A 17,781-nucleotide genomic window follows, 5' to 3' on the forward strand; every position below is an offset into this window, starting at 1 on the left:
TTTGGACAGTGGTGGAAGAAAGTCTGTTTTGGTGCTGAGTCGAAATCTGAAGATCTCTGTAATGTTTACCTACTAGGTCTACATCTCTTTTTTTTTTTTTTTGAGACAGAGTCTCGCTCTGTCACCTAGGCTAGAATGCAGTGGCATGATCTCTGCTCACTACAAGCTTCACCTCCTGGATTCAAGCAATTCTTGTGCCTCAGCCTCCCAAGTAGCTGGGATTACAGATGTGTGCCCCATGCCTGGCTATTTTTTGTATTTTTAGTAGAGACGGGGTTTCACCATGTTGGCCAGGCTGGTTTTGAACTCCTGTCATCAAGTGATTCTCCCACCTCTGCCTCTTGAAGTGCTGGGATTGCAGGTGTGAGCCACCACGCCCAGCCTAGGCCTAGGTCTTGAAATGTAGAGGAACAGCTGAATAAGGGTTAAGAAAAGCTTTGTTTGGCCATAGGGCTCTGCTATCCCTAGCTTAGCATACTTTTCCCAGGATAAGTGTTTTTATCCATATGTCCGTGTCATTGTTGATCCTCTGCCAGCTCTCTCTGAGCCTTCCTCCTAGTCTTTCTGCACACAAAGAATACTACCACATAGCAAAGACACATTCCCTAGACAGATTCCTGTGAAAGGAGAAGTAACTGAAGACCTTTCATACTTTTTCTTTTTTTTTTTTTTTTGAGATGGAGTTTTGCTCTTTTTGCCCCAGCTGGATGGAGTGCAATGGCCCAATCTTGGCTCACTGCAACCTCTGCCTCTCAGGTTCAAGTGATTCTCCTGCCTCAGCCTCCCGAGTAGCTGGGATTACAGGCACACCACACACCCAGCTAATTTTGTATTTTTAGTAGAGATGAGGTTTCACTGTGTTGGCCATGCTGGCCTCAAACTCCTGACCTCAGATGATCCGCCTGCTTTGGCTTCCCAAAGTCCTGGGATTACAGGCGTGAGCCACCGCACTCAGCCCCTTTCATATCTTTTCAAGGGCACACCGATTTTTCTAGATATGTGCCAACTTTCATGGCTGTTTCCTTACCACATGGAAAACCTTTAGAGTTGTTTGATGTTGAAGAAGAATTTGTGGTACGTTCACCACATATGCTTTAGAGATATTCTACATCTAAATATCGCTGGGCATTGGAGTTGGGAGAGGAGATTTGCGCTAGAAGCAACATTATTGGTGGTGACAGCTTGTATAATGGATTAGAAAGGACTATAGAAAAGTAGAATCACCTAGAAATGGTTTTAGCTGGGCTTTTTACCGATTAGAACTCTGTGATTTGGAATATGTTATTTAATTTATCTGGGCCTCCATGTTCTCAAATATAAAATTACTGTGATGATCCCTATGTCATAGGATTGTTGAGGCTTCGTGAGGGAGCACGTGTAAAGAGTTAAGCATGAGGCTGGACTCATAGTCAGTCTCAACAAATGGTGATGGTAGTTGTTTCCTAAGAAATTCTATACAACAGAAAACATTCTTATAAAAGGCTGTTCACCGATGAGCTTAGGCCTTCAGTCCTTTAAACAGACACTAACACAAGCACCTACTTTGCATGTAGCGTTGTGCTTAGGTGAAAGTAAAACAAAATCCCTGCTCTAATGTTCATAGTGAGTAGGAGATAAAAACAAGTTAAAAAACCAGTTACCCTACAATGTGATGTGTGCTACACTGCCACATATGTAAGACTGCTTTGAAGTCATAGATGAAGAGAGACAAACTTTGCTACTTCAAGTAGTCTAATAGAAACAATAGTTGATGTACTTTTATATTACACTTCTGAGTTCTCAGGGTCATTAAAATTTTTTTATTACAAAAAAAATCAAAGTTATGCAAAGGCGAGAAAATAATGTAACGAACCCCCATGTTCCAGTTATCCAGTTTCAACAGTTGCCAGCTCACAGCCAGTCTTCCATCTATACACCCATACACCCACTGTCACTGACCTCAGATTGTTTTGCAACTAATTCTAGTCATTGTATCATTTTATTGTTTACTGCCTGCAAATATTTCAGTATCTATTTCTTTCTTCTTTTTTTTTTTTTTTTTCTCCTGAGATGGAGTCTTGCTCTGTAGCCCCGGCTGGAGTGCAGTGGCACTATCTCAGCTCACTGCAACTTCTGCCACCAGGATCCCAGTTCAAGCAATCTCCTACCTCAGCCTCCCAAATAGCTGGGATTACAGGCACAAGCCACCACGCCCAGGTTTAGTAGAGATGGAGTTTTACCATGTTGGCCAGTCTGGTCTTGAACTCCTGACCTTGTGATCCTCTTGCCTCGTCTCCCAAAGTTCTGGGATTATAGGTGTGAGCCACCACGCCCAGCCTTCAGTATATATTTCTAAAAGATTAGGATTCTTTTCTTTTTACGTAACTGCAGTATTAGGGACACTTTATTAAAAGTTCATCTTTTTTCTTTTTTAAACCTCTCATCATCCAAATATGCAAATATGACAGGTACAGTGGTCATGGATTCTGGTTATCCTGAGACAAGCTCAATTCAGAACCATAAGGCAAATTATTACATGAATAGCTAAATGTTTAAAGAACTTTTATGCTTTGAAATGTGCAAATAAATTTACATATTAAAAATACTTTTGTGTCATGTGACTTGACTTTTGGTTTCGGAAATGGGGTCATGCTTTGTAAAGATATAATCACCCTTTGAAATATATTCTTTCCTTTTGAACCTAGAAAGTTGGTAACTAGGTTTTGATGCTACCAATTTAGCATTGGAAGAATTTCTTAAACTAAAAATTAATGTGCAGTTTTTAAAATGTCTACTGTTTTCTCTTTAAGAAGAAATGAAAACCCCACCAGATGGAGTATACCAAATCAGAACTGGAGAAAATATGAGCAAGAACTACGCAGCTACGTTTATCAAGTTAAATCACAGGGCACCTTTTTACAAAATGTTTAGAAAATAAATGTTGTTGTTTTTTTCTTTCCTATTTGCTGGACCTAAACCTCACTACTGTGGAATGAATTTTCTTGCTCTTTCAAGAGCAAGAATGTTATTGAATAAAAAGTCAGATTCCTGTGAAAAACGCAGGGTGTTTATGTTTTTGTTATGATAGTGGAAATACCAGATTGTGGCAGAAGATGTCAAGTAGTTAAGGCTAAAAATTCAAAGTAATATTTGATGTTGTAAAAATTGTATAGGTTTCTTTTCTCTTTCCTTCACATTTTTGAAGAACCTACCTTGTAAACATAGTGATAAAATGCCAGGAATATTAGGATTTTAAGGAAATAATAGAGCCTATTATTTAAACTACAATATAAAAGGCAATTATATTGATGAAGAGCTACATGGGCTTTGTGTGTGTGAATAAACTTGGCCTGTGTTCAGCTTCTATTTGTTCTTCTGGCATAAACACATATTGTGTGTGATTCCAGTTTAATGGGGACCCGTTTGTATGCCAAGCAGCTGCATTTTAGGACCTATTGCGTGATTTCATAGCTCTCTGAAAATTGGTTCTATTCAGAACAAGAGATAGAAGAGAAGAAGGGGGGTGATGTGGAAGGGTGGGGGGGAGCTTCAACACACAATCATTTCTTTTCAATTGGAGCCAGAAAGGTTGATGACAACATGACCATTGTGTTATAATGATAAGACCACTAAGGCATCTGTACCTCTCATCAAGGCTTTCACACAACAGCAGATACAATTTAATTCACTGCTCTGTCAGCAGTGCTGATACCATTATGCCGTCTGTCTCCACAGTTATAATCACTGTCCTCTGAGAAATGCAGTTGAAATGATCTTGAGCAGTCAAAGAAACTCTCAATTAAGGCTGCCACTTCCAATGTGTCAGATTGTGTCTTATGCACTTGGTACAATTTTCACTTCCAATCCTGTTTATTTACAATGTCTACCAGTAATTACGCTTAACGTGTCATTTAGTGAGGGGGGCCCCTGCCAAGCCGATTGTTGGGTGCTGCTGTACCATTGAGTGGGAGTTTCTCGAAGTCAATGCCATCAGCAGCTTTTAGGCCCTGATGGGATGCAGTAGTAATGTTGATAATGCAAGTATCGTGCTCATCAAGTCATAATTAGATGCCACTCAAATGTGCCACTTGTAATAACAGTGTTGATTCATGTTTTTCTCGGTGACTGCAACTACTAATTAGTTAAGTGGTTTTTGGTTGGCCTGCATTTGCTGCAGATTATTATTACCCCTGAAAAAATGTCAAGGTTAGAGATGTTTCTGGCCATTTAGTGCTGCTTTATGAATTTGAATATTAACATAATAAGAACTTTGGACAGACTTAGGAAGTAATACATTTTTGTATTTAATTTGGAGAGAAATTTTTTCCCCTGAGTTTAATCATAATTGCAGGTTAATTAAGCTTAAATGAAGCACAAGTAATCTCTCTTTGTGTTATGTGAGCCCAGTGCTTTTTGCCTAACTTTGTTGGGTTTCACATTTGGGTGTCCTTTAATTTTTTTTTTTTTAAGCCTAACAAATATCAGTAAGTAACATCTACACTTAGGGTTGAGATTCTGAGAGTTTTCATTTAACTAGAAATATGGGTGGAAGGAATTGGCATTTTTCTGACTTGATCTTCAAAATATAACTCAACTTCTAAATCACTTTGTACTTGTATATCTCAATTTACATGCACCACCTATGAAAAAAATCTAAAAATTACTATTTTTCAAGCATTGGTAAAATATCCAGTAAAATTTTATTTTTTTCTAATGCTCCTGATAGTCTATGATTCAAGAAGCAATTTATTAACATCCGCTTTGTAACCATATAGTACATAAATCTTATTGCTACACTTTTCTGCCCAAGAGTTACGAAATAGCATTAACTACTTTGTAGCTAATAGAAACTAATGTTGCAGTACATAGCCAAGTTGCCCCATCATTATTCCAGTCATAAGATTAATTTAAGATTAAAAAAAAAAATTTTTCTCATTAGAGCCATGTGTTATATCCTCCTAAGAAAAAGAAGTCATGCTGTCACTTCTCTTTATTTATGAAATGTTCTTTTGTTTAAATTAGCATATATGTCTATGGCTACATATAGAGTTGCATAGAAAATGGACATGTAAAAAAATCTAAATAGCTCTCTTAAAATGTATGTAGTAAAATATATGTATGTGAAATGAATGTTTTCCATTGTGTACTTGTTTCTTTCTACATTCAAATATTAGCTCAGATTTAATCAGGGCAGCTTCTCAAAAACCTTTTTTCAGTGATAGCTAAAGGTCTGGCTAACTAAAGAATTGAAGTATTCTTAATCATGGGACGATGCGTGGGCTCCTGGAATAGCTGACTAATCTTTGAATGCTGAGACTTTTTTCCCCCTCATTCCTAGTTTCTCACATGGTCATAGAGGAAGTTAATTTCATGCAGAACCATCTTGAAATAGAGAAGACTTGCCGAGAAAGTGCTGAAGCTTTGGCAACAAAGGTGAGACTTCCAATGAAGGAATTTTACCTGAGCTTTTAAATTTCAACTTGCTTTTCTAAGCAGCGGCTTCTGTCTGGTTTTGCTTTTCTACTTCTCTAATGGATTATCTACTCTGATGATGAGGGAAATGCTAAAAGGTCTCAGAATCCTGAAATATGATTATGTAAATATTCGCCTTCATGCAAAGGTTATTCCAATCGTAAAAGGAGCATTTGTATGTGAGTATTTCAGTATTTGTGCTTTTTGCCTGTGAAAATGTGGAAAAAATGGTCCCAGAGTAGTGTTAAACGGGACTTTGCAAATGTCCATGAATTTGGTTAAAATGCTAACCGAGTTTAAAACTAACCTAGTGTGACATAAAAGAACAGTGAATGTCTCATATTTGAATCAGATGGAAAAGTCACCCTGAAGCCTTACATTTCAGGTGATTATTTGTGAAAGCAAAGCAAGGGCATGCTAAAGGTGACCTCCAGTGTTCCACTGATTGCCTCTTGCTGATGAATTTACCAACTGTATAATTTTCTATATTCTGTCTCATCAGAAGTACATTATTATTAAAGAATGTTTTTATCTCTGTCTTACGTATTTTGGGTTGGGTAAAATGCATCTGAACCACTTCATCAGAAAATGGATTACAGCAATTTTCAACCAAATTTCATTAGTAATGCTGCTTGTGTCCCTTTTCCCTCCCCCCATCACCTACCTCCGAAAATTTCTTTGGATGTGACTGAAATTTTACTCCCAGTAAATACATAAATAAATATAATTTGTATGCACTAATAATGTGCTTGCTAAAGGTTATTTACTTAATTGTTTGCATAACAACACCACATTAGAATTCATAAGCTATTTAATCAGACCTAACTAAGAATATAAACTTGTGTATGTAACTTCTCTCCTGTTATTCGTCTGAAGAATACATAGCAATACACTTTAAAAATACTTTTTAAAAAATGATAACATGGATGTGTTCACATCATTTTTACTCTGTTGCATATCCCTAGAGTTCACTAGTCCAAAATGTTGTGTGAATTCTGTTTTCTTTTTTTTTGAATTTCTTTTTTTTTTTTTTTGGAATAAGTAGAGAAAATGTACATTTGGAGCCTACTACCTGCTCTGAATCTTCTAGTTTCTAAGGATACTCTCTCTATTTTTTCTTTTTATTAACAAGTATTCCTGTTGTCACAGCATATCCAGAGTGAGGATACTGACTACCTTTTGGGATTGGCAGAGTTTATTGAAGCCACCGGTTTGTGGGGCAGTATATACAGGTTTTATTTTTGGTTATATCATTTTGGGCATGTGTGATTTTCGACAAGTTAGTTTTGTTCTCTGGACTGTAGTATCTCATCTTAAATGGCATAATGGACTAGAGTTAGGACTGGAGTTCATCATTTATTCATATATGGCCCCCTGCAAAAAATTACTTTATTCTGTCTCCTCTTTTATTTAACAGGTGCCTTTGGGCAAGAGAACTCACCTCTCTGAGCTACAGTTGTCTTGTTCTAAATGCCAAGGTGACCATGGTTGGCTTCTTTATAATACCCCAGATCCGCTGGCTCCAGATGTGTGGTCCAGGCCTGTGACTGTAGAAAAGCTGCCTGGTAACTGTTATATTCCTCCCTGGTTATGAACCAGTGTTACCTAATCTCTAAGCTAAATTTTACAATTAAGTCTTAACAATAGGATTCTTAACCAACACTGTTTCCTGCCTGTTCTTTAAGAAGCCTTTTTTTTTTAAATGGACATACAGTTTATTTTTGCTGATACACTATGAACTCATGGGGCCTAGAATAAAAAACAGTCCAAAAATGGATTAAATAAAATACTATAAATGTGCTTGTTTGTTGTGAAAGCCTGCTCTGAATGCAACATGTGCAGACTCCATTATATGTGTGACCAACAAATGATAATAGCACGTTCCGATTTAAGTATCAATTGTCATTTTTGAAGGTAGGCTTCATTTTCTGAGAGAAAAGTTTCTGTAAATTCTTATTTTTATAAATTTTTGCCATCAAATTATGACAAATGGAATGTTTAATTCTTATCGTGCAGTTTGACCTCATAATTTTCTGTTTTTTTCTTTTTGAGATGGAGTCCTTCTCTGTTGCCCGGCTGGAATGCAGTGGTGCCATCTTGGCTCACTGCAATCTCCACCTCCCAGATTCAAGAGATTCTCCTGCCTCAGCCTCCCAAGTAGCTGGGATTACAGGCATGTGCCACCACTCCTGGTTAATTTCTGTGTTTTTAGTAGAGATGGTGTTTCACCATGTTGGCCAGGCTGGTCTCAAACTCCTGACCTCAAGTGATCCGCCTGCCTCAGCCTCCCAAAGTGCTGGGTTTACTGGCATGAGCCACTGCGCCCAGTTCCTCATAATTTTCTTAAAAGCGAGTATGGATACTTTGCTTTGCTAAAATGTGTACATTAAACTGATAAGTGCAGACCAATTATTTAAGTCATATGATCCAAAGCAATTAAACCTGCTGGTTTTGTACCTTTAAATAGTCACTAAACTGTGGGCAGTATAAAACCACTATTTACATTTGAATATAATAGGTTCTGTTACTGTAGGGTTGGGGTTATAAGAGATACATTTTTAACTTAGACATAGAGGGGTTTCACACAACAAGTAGCATGCTGTTAACCTGTAGCTTGATAAATAGCTAAAATGAAATTGCTTAGCCAAAATTTGTGAATTCAGAATTCTCAAAAATGTCCGAATAGTATACACAGAAGACCTCATGTATAGGCTGGATGTGGTGGCTCATGCCTGTAATCCCAGTGCTTTGGAAGGACAAGATGGGAGGATCACTTGAGCTCAGAAAGTTTGAGGCTTTGGTGAGCTATGATCATACCACTGTACTCCAACATGGGTGATGGAGCAAGATCTCATCTCCAAAAAAAAAAAAAAAAAATGACCTCATATATATAAATCTTACATTTCTTCTTTCAGAATGTGAAAATGGTGTTTCAGAGAAGACTTATGACATTTTCTGGTTGGCATTTTTTCTTGAGCTGGTGACTTTGTTAACTAGAGTAATTGTATTGCAGACAAACTGGTGGATTTTGGTGCCTGGTTTGATAGAGGCATTAAACCCTTTTGAGGGCAGAACTGTGTTAACTATGACGTTACTAAGGTATTATTATAGTAGTTTTCTAAGAAGTAATGTATTAAGCACTAGGTGGCAGAAACTATAAATACGTTGATTGAAGAAAACTAGCTGATAAATGAATTCCAAAGGATAGACACAAACTAAACCTCTTTTCTTACTATTAATAGCTAACACTAAAGTTTTATTATGTGGCAGTTACCATATTAAATACTTTATATATAATGTCTCATTTAATCATTATATTGTAGGGTAGAGACTATCTTAATTCTTAGTTTACTGATGAGAAAACTGAAACATAAGGATTAGGTTAGTTGTAGAGGCAGACATGGAATTTTATTGCAGAACTGGGTTGTATACGAAAGCAGTACATTTCTCTGCATGAATGATTCTTAGTGTTGATGGACATTAGAATCACCTGGGAAACTGAATAAGTGCTATGCTGGGTTCCACTGCCAGAGATTTTGTTATGGTAGAGAGCCTAAGCATTGGAGTTTTAAAAAAGCTCTCCAGACATTCTGATGGACAGAGTTGAGAACGATTAGTTTAAATATTAGGATACAGAACCAGAAATTCAGTCTTAAATATTTTCACTTTTGTCTTAAATTGATGTTTTCTTCTGACAATCAGAAAAGTTGGGATAGTTTGAGAATTGACATGTGAGAGTCCTTGAGCTTCAAGTGGCATACTGTAACATTCATGGTTTAAAGAACCCACAACAGTTTTCACCTGAATTTTCCATCTTAAGGAAGAGGGGTTGGGAAATTATGGGCTTCATCTTTTATCTTGATCTTCTAATGTGATGTGGGGAGACAGAAGTTGGAGCTATAGACTGGGACTAAGAATAAAGGGTTGTGAATCGGTTCCCTGAATAGAGCTTGCCAGCCTTCCTCCCAGGACGAATCCATGGAAGGGTTCATAGCCATTTCTCAGAGATTATTCCTGATTCTCCAGAGAGGTCAGGCAAACCTCTTGTGCTCCAGACCATGCCACTTCAGGTTCCATATTATTGGTGTAGGAATCAGATAGATCTCCCAGATTGAAGTGGGCTGGGCTTTCTCTGTGAGAAACCCTGAGGAGCCCAAATTATGATCACAAATGAAAGAGCAAAGTCAAACCAGTACCATGCTAAACGTCTTATTCTAGTGTCAGGTTTACAGTGAGGAAAGGTAGTTACCTTTCTAATGAATTACGTTTATTTATTTCCAATATCAATTATTAAATTCAGAGCTTGTCTTCATTGTCAAGGGCTCTAGTAAATGAAATGCATTTGCATTTCCTTTTTAAATACTTTTAAGTTCTGGGATACATATGGAGAACATGCAGGTTTGTTATATAGGTATACATGTGCCATAGTGGTTTGCCACCCTCATCAACCTGTCATCTGCATCTACTTGAGGAGGCAGTCTGTCCCTTTGCAGAGCTTGAGCATTGTGCTAGGAGATCTACTGCTCTCTTCAGAGCAGGCAGGCAGGAACATTTAAGTCTGCTGTAGCTGTGTCCACAGCTATTCCTTCCCCTAGGTGCTCTGGGAGATGGGAGTTTGATCTGTAAGCCCCTGATGGGGGCTGCTGCATTTCTTTCAGAGATGTTCTGCCCAGAGAGGAGGAATCTAGAGAGGCAGTCTGTCTACAGCGGCTTGGCTTTGCTGTGGTGGACTTTGCCTAGTTTGAACTTCTAGGCTTTGTTTACACTGTGAGGGGAAAACTGGCTACTCAAGCCTCAGTAATGGTGGACGCTCCACCCCTCACCAAGCTCAAGTGTCCCAGGTCGACTTCAGACTGCTGTGCTGGCAGCAAGAACTTCAAGCCAGTGTGTTTTAGCTTGCTGGGCTCCATGGGGGTGGGATCCACTGAGCTAGACCACTTGGCTCCCTGACTTCAGCCCTCTTTCCAGTGTAGTGAACGGTTCTGTCTCACTGGCATTCCAGGTCCTACTGGGGTATGAGAAAAAAGTCCTGCAGCTAGCTTGGCATCTGCCCAAATGGCTGCCCACTTTTGTGCTTGAAACCCAGGGCCCTGGTGGTGTAGGCACCTGTGGGAATCTTCTGGTCTATGGGTTGTGAAGACCATGGGAAAAGTGTAGTATTTGGGTCAGAATGCACTGTTCCTCAGGGCACAGTCCTTCACAGCTTCCCTTGGCTAGGGGAAGGAATTCCCCAACCCCTTGTGCTTCCTGGGTGAGGCAATGCCCCACCCTGCTTTGGTTCGCCCTCCATGGGCTGCACCCACTGTCTAACGAGTCCCAGTGAGTTGAACTGGGTACCTCAGTTAGAAATGCAGAAATCACCACCTTCCGTGTTGATCTCCCTGGGAGCTGCGGACTGGAGCTGTTTCTACTTGGCCATCTTCCTCCCCATCTCTGCATTTCTACAACTTACATTTTATACTAGGTAAAATAATCTACTGAATACTTTGATGTGCACAAATTAAAGAAGACTGTTTACTTTTTAGTCTTGGGAAGAGAAACCATAAGCAAAACCATGTTGTACTTCTGTGGACATTGGGCATCCTTAGTCTTTGTGTGTGTTTTGTACTAAATTTTCATGCACATAAACACATCAGCTAAAGAAGGTGATGATAGTTGAATAACTAAAGTTAAAAAAAAAAAAACAACTCATTTCTGCATCTGGGAATAAAAAATACATTAACAAATTAGGATTTCTTTCTTTTTTTTTTTTGCTATGAACTAGAACTCTTTTAATAGAGGTAGTAGAAACAACATCTTGAACTAGTTTAAACAAGAAAAGAAAAAGATGTAGGAATCTGTTAGAAATATTGGAGAATTCCATAGAATCTCTGAGCCAGGAGCAGTTTAGGAATGAACTGGAGTCTGGGGCTTGAGTCTGGTGGAAAACGCTTTCTTTGTTGCTTTTCTCTCTTTCTCTACACATCAGCTTCAGTTTTAGCTTTTCTAAAAACGACCTTCCTCTTTTTTTTTTTTTTTTTGATTCTGTAATGGACTGTGGTTACCAGCAGCTCTTCTCCATCTGAAAGAAACTCATCTCTGTTGACAGCCTCCAAATTTCTAGAGAAGGGATCTGATTGGTTATACTTGGATCATGTGCTTAATCCCTAGACTAGTTCGCTGTGGCCAAAGGGCTGGGGTATGCCTGAGAGAGCATAGCTCTCCCATTGAAATCATGTGGAACAATGAAGAGTGGCAATGTCCAGAAAAGAGGAGATGTTAGGCGAACAGACATTTAAATGGTGTTCACAGCACCGAAGCAAACAGAAGATTTGCTTGAAATAAAGTACCTTTATTAAGACTATAAATGACTATAAATAAATCAAAATTTTATTTAATCTGTTCTGGTATTTTATCTTAGTTCCTTATATTTCTTATCAGTTAAAACTAGCATTTTCATTTGCTGCTGGCTGTAATCCAGGCATCAGGTCTTGGTTAAAGAAGTAAATTTAATATAAAACCTTATTTAATTAATCTGCTAATTGTTTATGTCCCGCTGTGAGTGTTGATGAATATGTAAGACAAAAATACACTTTTTTTGTCTATCGTTTAAAAATCCAAGATGCTCATTTGGCTGCTGTTAAAATAACTGTTTTTGTATTTTGTCTTAGCTAAATAAAGAAAATAAAACATTGAAAAGAATCAGCATGTTGTACATGGCCAAGCTGGGGCCAGATGTAATAACTGAAGAGATAAACATTGATGATGACGATTCAAGTACAGACACAGACGGTGCCGCCGAGACTTGTGTCTCAGTACAGTGTCAGAAGCAAATTAAAGGTAGAACTCTTTGCTTAATTATTGAGCATGTTTTTTTTACCCCATTAGGACAGTGCTCTGAACCCTGACTGCACATCAAAATCATGTGGGAAACTTTAAAAACACTGATGCCTGCATCCTACCTTATCCGAAATTTTGCTGCACCCTAGGCCAATTAAATCAGAATTTTGGATAGGGTAGGACCCAGACATCAGTATTTTTAAAACTTCCCACATCATTTATTTATATCTCCAAATCACTGTAGGGTATATACAATTGTGTTTTACGAGTTACTTTCTTGTTTGAAATTAGGCACTTTTGAAAGTGTTGTCTCAATGGAAATAGCCAGTTAGACTATAACCTTAAGGATATGTACTAAGTGTCAAGCTATTTTTGTTAAATGAAAGAAAGAAGGAATAAAAATATATTTAGCAACACCCCTTTTTATTGGTTAGCAAGCAGTGTTGTAAGGCAAGATCATATGATGCATCTGTTAAATGCACATGTTTATTTAAAAATGTAGGAAAGCAGTTCTGGCTCTATAACTATTGGAACATTTTAATTTAGTACACAGGCCAAAAGCAATATTCATTTATTTGTTTGGTAGATAAAATTTCAACTGGAAGTATAAAGAAGAATGGATGTCACAGACACCATCCTTACCCAACTTTTCAACCCCTCAAGCTAAGGCAAAATAGCATTCATGTTGGTAGGGAGGGAGAGGAAGTTTAAAGGAGTTCCTTTTGCTCATTAGTCTCCTTTCTGTTTGATCTTGAACAATATGGTTTCATGTTCTTCTTTTTGGATTAGCCAACCAGTGGAGAAAGTGGTTTAGAAATGAGTCTCTGAGAACTTCTTCAAGCTGAGTTTATGTAAAAAGTTTGATTTAATTTACAAATAACCACACAACGTATTTCTTACTGCACTTGGAAAACAATAAGAAATTAAAGGCAGCTAAAACCTAAGTGACAAAACAGTAGGCTGGAACATACATTTAAGCAGTCTGTGCTAATCTATGTGTATTTTCAAACATTTAAGTGGCAGAAGTAACTTTAACACCAGAAGCTTTTGCACTTACAGTTGGTAATATTTTCTTCCTAGTAACACATTTTTCATTGAATCCTAATAATAAAACTATAAAATAAGTTTAAAAACAAAACACCCATGACTCTAGAGAAAAAATTACTAGAATTAACCCTACTTTCAAATAGTTACATTGTGAATCAGTTCAAATACTAAGGACTATAAATTGGCAGCAAGTCAAGATCTAAAATCTCCAAATTATTAACTGCCCAATGTTTATGTATATTGTGTTGTGATAAGAGCCCGTGGCATTATGAAATAGAAATGAGTACTACACCTTAATTTGTTTTGCTGAAAGATTAAAAAAATTTACTTCCAAAATGCCAGATAGTTTTATACAGAATGCAAAGAAAACATGATCAGGTACATATAAGGTTGCCTGATGTAAGATTATTAATACCCATGGCTATATGGCAAAGGGTCACGCAAGTAAGATTCTCATTGTCCTTTGGTTCTTCATTTCCTTTTGATTGTTAAATAATCTTGACCATAAGCTGCATATGGATTGGCATTTTCAATTCTTTTGACCAGATTGACTACTTATTTCATTTTAAAAATGAATTTCTTTGCATTTTTTTCTTTAAAAATGCAGAACTTCGAGATCAAATTGTATCTGTTCAGGAGGAAAAGAAGATATTAGCCATTGAACTGGAAAATCTCAAGAGCAAACTCGTAGAAGTAATTGAAGAAGTATGTATCTCAGGCCTGAAAGGCAAGGGCTTCAGCATTTTCAGGGTGTTTGGGGATTTGCTAAGTTAAGAACTTACTATTATAAGCCAATTTCTAAAATGAGAACCATGTACCAATTTTAATCTTCTCTTCTCCCCTCAATTTTTTTTCTTTCTTTATTATTATTGTTATTATTTGAGACAGAATCTTGCTCTGTTGCCAGGCTGGAGTACACTGGCGTGATCTCGTCTCACTGCAACCTTTGCCTCCCGAGTTCAGGCGATTCTCCTCCCTCATTCCCCCTAGTAGCTGGAATTACAAGCATACACCACCACACCCAGCTAACTTTTGTATTTTTAGTAGAGACAGGGTTTCACCATGCTGGTCATGATGGCCTCGATCTCCTGACCTCATGATGATCTGCCTACTTCGGCTTCCCAAAGTGCTGGGATTACAGGCGTGAGCCAGGATGCCCGGCCTCCCCTCAATTTCAGACATACAAAAAGGTAGAGGAAATAAGATCATGAAGATTAATGTACCCACTGCCTAGCTTAATAAATAAAATTCCGAAATAGCATAGGCATGTTTCCTGTTCTTCCCCCATTTTTTGCTATGTAAGGTAAATTTGTAGGAATAGTAGCTACTATTCCAAGTCATGTATTTTATTGCTGCTGGTGGAGAAAGAAGAGCATGTTTTGTTCTTCCAGTGATGGCTGGTTCGGTTGGGAAGAACTGTTCCTCTGTGTATCTCCAACACAGGCATTTATGATAGGTGGTAGGATGGGTTCAAGTGGTTGTTCACAGAATCTATCTCTTCTGCTGTTTTGTTTTGTTTTGTTTGAAACAAGACCTGACTCATACTCAGGCTGGAGAGCAGTGGCACGATCACAGCTCACTGCATCCTCAGCCTTCCAGGCTCAAAAAATTCTCCTGCCTCAGCCTCCCAAATAGCTGAGACTACAGGCACACGTCACCACACCTGTCTATTTAAAATTTTTTTTATAGAGATGTGGGTCCCTGTATTTCCCAGGCTTATCTTGAATGCCTGGACTTGAATGATCTTCCTACTTTGGCCTCCCAAAGTGCTGGGACCACAAACACAAGCTGCTGCACCTGACCTTTTTTTCCTTTTGAACTGTCTTTAAGAACAGGACCGCCACAATTGCCTTTTATTTGCATGAGGCTTCAAGGATTTACCTTCATAGTCTTGATTCTTGATTTAACATTTATTAGTGGTTCCTAGATTCTGTAGACCAGCACTTTCCAACCGATGTGCTACTCCACCTTGATTACCCTCAGGTGCCTTACGAGCATGCCAACGTATTGCTCCTGTCAGCGAGCAGCCTCATCCAGTTACCTCAGTTTGCATACACATATTGTCATTTTCTTGCAGGCCATGATATAAAAAAGGTTGAGAAGCAGTGACCACCAACTTCATAGCCCGAGCTGCTTTTATCACTGTGACAAAGCATTGTAATGAATGGGAAGAAGGATGACGATATTTTGGGAAGGACCTTACTTTTGGACAGTGTGTACCAATTACTAATTTAAACCAAAACCAAAAATAAAGCCTACACTAAAATAACCAGTTCACAGACTATCTGGAGGTGCTGATGGATTCAGAACCACTTTTCAGGACCATTATCTTTGTTTCTTGGTGTGCTTTGTTCCTCAGTGGTGGTTATTTACTGATGATCTCTCCCTTCCCACTTAGAGGTGTTACTGGAAGACAGTTCAACAATTATTTTTATTATGATTATTTAAGACATCTGAAAAGGCATAATGAACAAAATAGTGGGTCTGGGTTCGGTGGCTCACACCTGTAATCCCAGCACTTTGGTAGGCCAAGGCAAAAGGATCACCTGAGCCCAGGAGTTGGAGACCAGCAATACCTCATGGCAAGACCTCCTTTCTCCAAAAAATTTTAAAAAATATTAGCCAGGCATGGCGGCATGTACCTGTAGTCCCAGCTACTCAGAGGGCTGAGGTGGGAGGATTGCTTGAGCCCAGGAGTTCGAGGCTACAGTAAGCTATGATCATATTACTACCCTCCAGCCTGAGTGACAGAGTAAGATCCTGTCTCTAAAAAAATTATTTGTATTGAAGAGACAGGTATCTACTACCTAACTTCATTCATGGAGTATTAGCAGTATTAGCATAGTGATGAAGGCCCTGGTGTACCTCTTTCCAGTTGCTCATTCCTCACTTCCTGCTCAGTTTCCCTAAACAGCTATTGTACTAAACTTGGTGTTTATCATTTCAGTGCATGTATTTACATGTCCACTACAATACGTAGTATTTTGAGTGTTTTGAAATGTTATAAACATACCTGCATTCTAAATTCAATATAATGTATTTGAGATTTATCTACCTTGATATATGTAGCTTTACATTTTTTTTTAACTTCTCTATGGTATTCTCTTTCATTGATAGACATCAAAAGTTATTTCAGAAATTTAAATTTTTGTGGGAGTATTTATATGTATTTTATTTAAGCCAAGATTCGTCAAAGTTCAAAATATTCTTTTATTTTAAAAGTTCATGTTTGTCTTATTTAAGTCAAAAGTAATCAACATTTGGCTGGGCACGGTGGCTCACACCTGTAATCCCAGCACTTTGGGAGGCCGAGGTGGGCAGATCACCTGAGATCAGGAGTTCAAGACCATCCTGTCCAACATGGTGAAACCCCATCAATATTTAAAAAAAAAAAAATTATATATATATATATATATATATATATATATATATGTATGTATATAGTAATCAACATTTAAAATGAACACCAAAATTGAGTACCAGATCTTGACTAAATGATTCTTGTATTTTCTGGGTGATTTTTTTTTGAGATGGAGTCTTGCTGTCAACCAGGCTAGAGTGCAGTGATGCATTCTTGGCTCACTGCAACCTCTGCCTCCCAGGTTCAAGCGATTCTCCTGCCTCAGCCTCCTGAGTAGCTGGAATTACAGGCAGGTGCCACCATACCTGGCTAATTTTTGTATTTTTAGTAGAGATGGGGTTTCACCATGTTGGCCAGGCTGGTTGCAAACTCCTGACCTTGTGATCCACCTGCCTCGGCCTCCCAAAGTTCTGAGATTACAGGCGTGAGCCACTGCGCCTGGCCTCTGGGTGATCTTTAGTTGGATTTTTGCATTAAAGATATGAATCATGGTGCCGGGCGTGGTGGCATGTGCCTGTAGTCCCAGCTATTCGGGAGGCTGAGGCTGGAGGATCTCTTGAGTCCAGGAGTTCTCGGCTGTAGTGGGCTATGCCGATCGGATATCCGCACTAAGTTTGGCATCAATATGGTGACCTCCCGGGAGTGGGGGACCACCAGGTTGCCTAAGGAGGGGTGAACCGGCCTAGGTCAGAAAAATATGAATCATGGCTTGGTATGGTGGCTCACACCTGTAATTCCAGCACTTCGGGAGGCTGAAGCAAGAAGATTGCTTGAGCCCAGGAGTTCAAAACCAGCCTAGACAACATAGGAGACCCCATTTCTATATTCCTTTTTTTTTGACTTAAAAAAATATGAATCATTTACATTGGATGGCTAGCATACCGTCATGTTTAGGGGCCAATGCCCACTGGAATATATAAATAAGTTCTGTATCAAGTATACATCCTAACTTAAATAGCTATCCTTGAGGCTTTAAAGTAGAGCTTTAATAAACATCTTAACACATTGAAACCAATGTCTGCTTTAAATTGTGACTTCATGTTGAAAGTTGAACAGCAATTGAGTATCACACATTGCCATATGTCCTGTTTTACAATTTTGGG

The 17,781-nt window shown here is 38.5% G+C and overlaps 1 protein-coding gene across 4 annotated transcripts in view; it reads left to right on the plus strand.

The window, feature by feature from the left end:
- Window positions 1-17,781, plus strand: part of SHTN1 (shootin 1) — a 121,025-nt gene that overhangs the window by 36,186 nt on the left and 67,058 nt on the right. For all 4 annotated transcript variants that reach the window (XM_064373801.1, XM_064373804.1, XM_064373803.1 and 1 more), the window contains 3 exons: window positions 5,318-5,412; window positions 12,102-12,270; window positions 13,925-14,022. In XM_064373801.1, the coding sequence (XP_064229871.1) occupies window positions 5,318-5,412; window positions 12,102-12,270; window positions 13,925-14,022 (362 nt within the window). The remainder of the gene's footprint in view (window positions 1-5,317; window positions 5,413-12,101; window positions 12,271-13,924; window positions 14,023-17,781) is intronic.

The sequence above is a fragment of the Aotus nancymaae genome, unplaced genomic scaffold (genome assembly GCF_030222135.1).
Source record: "Aotus nancymaae isolate 86718 unplaced genomic scaffold, 86718_ANA_hifiasm-v0.15.2.pri h1tg000010l, whole genome shotgun sequence".
NCBI classification, from domain to species: Eukaryota; Metazoa; Chordata; class Mammalia; order Primates; family Aotidae; genus Aotus; species Aotus nancymaae.